Source organism: Sinocyclocheilus grahami, unplaced genomic scaffold (assembly GCF_001515645.1).
Source record: "Sinocyclocheilus grahami isolate Dianchi unplaced genomic scaffold, SAMN03320097.WGS_v1.1 scaffold120.1, whole genome shotgun sequence".
Taxonomy (NCBI): domain Eukaryota; kingdom Metazoa; phylum Chordata; class Actinopteri; order Cypriniformes; family Cyprinidae; genus Sinocyclocheilus; species Sinocyclocheilus grahami.
Genome location: NW_015505299.1, coordinates 692342 through 696486, shown reverse-complemented (window position 1 = coordinate 696486; position 4145 = coordinate 692342). Strand labels below are relative to the sequence as shown.

At 36.4% G+C, this 4145-nt stretch overlaps 1 protein-coding gene across 1 annotated transcript in view; it reads left to right on the top strand.

Moving 5' to 3' along the window:
* The first annotated feature begins 267 nt into the window (after nucleotides 1-267).
* The window catches only part of LOC107589760 (protein TSSC1), a 50892-nt gene continuing 47014 nt past the window's right edge, over nucleotides 268-4145 (top strand). Inside the window, exons 1-2 of the mRNA XM_016278282.1 lie at nucleotides 268-471; nucleotides 1474-1557. Of these exons, the coding sequence (XP_016133768.1) occupies nucleotides 430-471; nucleotides 1474-1557 (126 nt within the window). The 5' untranslated portion in view covers nucleotides 268-429. The remainder of the gene's footprint in view (nucleotides 472-1473; nucleotides 1558-4145) is intronic.

The window sequence follows — 4145 nt, the reverse complement described above, 5'->3', positions numbered from 1 at the left end:
GATGCATTTAGACTAAAACGCAATGTTGACATTTCAGAGACCCTCATATTCTTCACAATACGTCCGTATAGAGAGAAAAAAAACTATTATATTATAATAAAACAGTAAAAACAAGACTTTACCTTCTGTTAAATGAACGCTAGGATGACAGCAGTGTAAACACCGACGTAAGCAAAATAACCCTACGGTGCGCGAAAGGTGTCAAACCTCTTCGCTACGGCGGAGCTGGTATTCTCGAACAACGCTTACGTTCACGAAGCCCGAAGAAGGAAGTCATAGTGAAGAGTGTTACGGGAGTTCCGCGCGCCGTTTGCGTACGTCTTGTTTTACTCTCGCGGAACTGCTGTGCCTGTGTTAGTAGTATTTGATGAACAAGAGAATGTTGATGTTAATTAAATGATAAATGAATAAGTGACTGACTGACTGAAGATGGACGATGATGCACCGGTTATTTACGGCCTGGAGTTTCAGGTACTGTAGCATTATTTGCCTTTTAATGTATGCACACAGCAGCAATGCACGAGCTGTTTCACAGTGAACTGGTTACATGCTTAATATCAGATGGTTATTAAAAACTAGGTTTTGTATTAAACTTAACAAATGGAGAGATGTTTTCCGTTTCAAACATCTGTCACAATGTATAAAGTATACACAAGTGTAGAATCAGATGCTAATACCATAGCACTGCAATATATTATGATTGTCATATTCATAACAATATGCCAAAATAAGACACTTACCAAATAAAACATATATATACCATATGCATACATGTGTACCAGATTTGTACATTTTTTGTACCATTGTTTACATACTTCAGATCAGATCAGGGTTATTATATGAACTGAAATAAAATATAATAAAATAAAATAAACTAATTTCAGCTTGCTCTTATTTGAGCTCGTTTCTATATAGTTTAACTTGATGAACTAAACGAACTAAAATTGAAATAAAACATAATATAGACATATTTTCAAAAAAGCTAATAAAAATGAAGAAAAAAAATACTAAAATGAAAATGAAAATAAAAGAACAATTAAATGGATAAAATAAAATAAATATAATTAAATACAATTTTAATAAAAAAAAAAAAAAAGATTTTCAAATATTAATAAAAGCTATAACATGATACTAAAATAACACTGGATCAGACAATATTTATGTATTTTTAGCTGTGTTTAGTGAGCTGCCTACCCAGCCAGTATTGTTGCCATTGGTTCGACTGCCTACCCAGATGTCATTTTAGGTCGTTTAAATGATATGTGTAGCTAGACAGTGGTTTTGGGCTTACCTAGACAACATTTCCGCGTGAACTATGGGCAGCAAACATACTAATGAGCTCACCTATGATGCCCAAAAATGCAGTCTAGGTAGCAGCTCGCGGGCATTTGGTGTCATATATGTATTGTATTTTCCAGTATTTTGTCTGTGTATCATTAATGCATGGGCTTTCGTTCTCTCCGCGTGTTTCAGGCACGTGCTCTGACAGCTCAGACAGCTGAGACAGATGCCATCAGGTTTCTAGTGGGCACACAGTCACTCAAATTTGATAACCAGGTGAGTGGACGATGCATGGGATTGATCGTGCATCCTGTGGATTTATCTGGAATTCTCATATTTGCTATATTGATGTTATATATTCACAGGACTTTTTTTATAGCAGGTTTCTGAATGCGTGTGCTTGTCATGTTTATTAATTCATGTTCACGCATAACACACTACACTACATACCAGCTATTGCATTAACTGGCGTTAGGCCTAACATATAGAAACTTATTAAAGTGAAAAGTGTTACCAAAGTTGTACGGCTACTCAAGAAAACACCTCAAAAATACAACACAACAAAATATCTTCTTGTTTGTCACAGCAGGTTAAAAGCAAATCACAGATTAACATGTAAAAGAAAGCATTTATCTCTTGTTGCATTGTTACTTTAGCCCTTGTTAGGGTACGGTGGCAGTTTTAGTGCATGTGGCAGTGTAATGACTCTCCAACAAACTTTCTGGGACTGTAACGAGTCTGTTGCAGTTTTATTGTTTTTTATCAGACTTTGATTTAATAGTTGGAAGAATTCACATACATTTAAAGGGGTCATATGATGCCTTTCTCTTTGGAGTGTTACAAGCTGATTGTGCATAGATAAGATCCCTGAAGTTGCAAAGACTAAAGTCTCAAAACCAAAGAGATATTCTTTATCAAAGTTAAGACTCTGCCACGCCCCCCTAAAACGGCTCGTTCTAACACGCCCCCACATATCTACCTCACTATGTGGAAATATTAGCATAATGCCGCCCAAATGTGCACGCAAAGAAAGAAGACGTGGTTTCAGTAACTGCAGTTAGTGTTGAAGCAGCATGACAGGGAGACGCTGTGTGTTTCTAGATGAAAGCAAAAGCACTTTATTTGGCCTTCCGGAAGTAGATGCATTTAGGAATCTTTAAGATTACTTACAACAGAACAGCAATGCATTTTATGGACGACCGTTTCGTGAACCTAGGAGAGGAGGTCATTCTGACTTTGCTATGACAAGCTGGCGCTTCTGAATCAGCTACTGTTTTGTTATTAGTTTAAGTATTTGCTATTGACTGTTCAAATGCGGAGTTTTGCGCATCGTGTGTGTGTGTGTGTGTGAGAGAGAGAGAGAGAGAGAGAGAGCGCGAGAGAGTGAGAGAGAGCGAGCGAGAGAGAGGGGTCACATCACAGTGGACTCAGCTGTCTTAACCGTGGCTTGTGTACTGCAAACACATACCAGCTTCATCACTGTGTCTGTCACGCGACTCTGTCCCCCTTTCGGGCTTGAACTGATGGTAAAACTAATGACATTATTTACTGTCTTTACATTTATTTTGAAAGATGAAGCTCACGATTATGGTAAGGGGCGTTACATTTCCGACAAGTGCCTGCGGTGTTCGGCTAATCACAATGCACTGGGTCAGCTGGCCAATCAGAGCAGACTGCGCTTGTCGGAAGGAGGGACTTTGTAGAAAACGAAGCGTTTAAGAGAGGCGGGGCATAGAGGACCTACAATAATGTACAGTATTTTTGAACATTAAAGCACGTCAACATATTCTGTCACACCAAATACACAAAATAATGATCTTTAAAAAAGCATCATATGACCCCCTTTAATGTAGGTATTAATAGTGATTTGTAACGACTACCAACGACTGAAACTAGCCACAGGAGGTCACAAGCCAGTGTACCTTTTGTGCCGGTCCCAAGCCCGGATAAATAGAGAGGGTTGTGTCAGGAAGGGCATCCGACGTAAAACTTTTGCCAAATTCATTATGCGAATCACGAACATGACTTCCATACCAGATCGGTCGGGGCCCGGGTTAACATCAACCGCCATCGGTGCCGTTGACCTACAGGGCACTGGTGGAAATTGGGCTACTGTTGGTCGAAGAAGGAGAGGAGCAAACGACTGTTTGCAAACAGGTTTCCCAAAAACACCCCGTTTGAAAAAGATTTTCAGACCTGCTTTCAGATTATACAGTTGTGCTCAACTGTTTATATACTTTAAGATGTTTAACCTTAAAAAAAAGATGGAATTAATAAAATTAATAATTAAGATCAATAATAATAATAATAACATTTAGAAAAGTAAATTAGATGATTAAAAAAATTATAATTAAGTTATTAATTAATTAATAACTTAAAGTTAATAAATCATTATTAGTATTATAAAATAAATAGAATAATACATATTATATATGAAGAGTTTGGTTCCAAAACGCTATAAATCCATTTAGATTAATTTGAGTAAAAATGTGTTTTCTTTACCAAGAAAGTGGCAAGATGAAAACCACTATTTTCTGTTTCAAACTTTCACATCTTTAGGTTATAATAACATTAAAAATTCAAATCCAGATTTGGATTTTCAAAGATTTATTATAAAATGTTATTATTTTTTACCCAAAATGCATTAAATCCATGACACTTTTTTTTCTTCTTCAAAATGCAATAAATTCATTGAATCAATATAAAAGTTATTTTTCATATTGAAACTGTTGAAAATACACAACATAGTAAGTTAATCCACATATGACGGCTTCTGAACTTGGTCAATACTAATACATTCAATCAGTCATTGCTCCCAAAATGAATTCAACGGGTCATCTTGTTAATGCTATAAATTAATTACA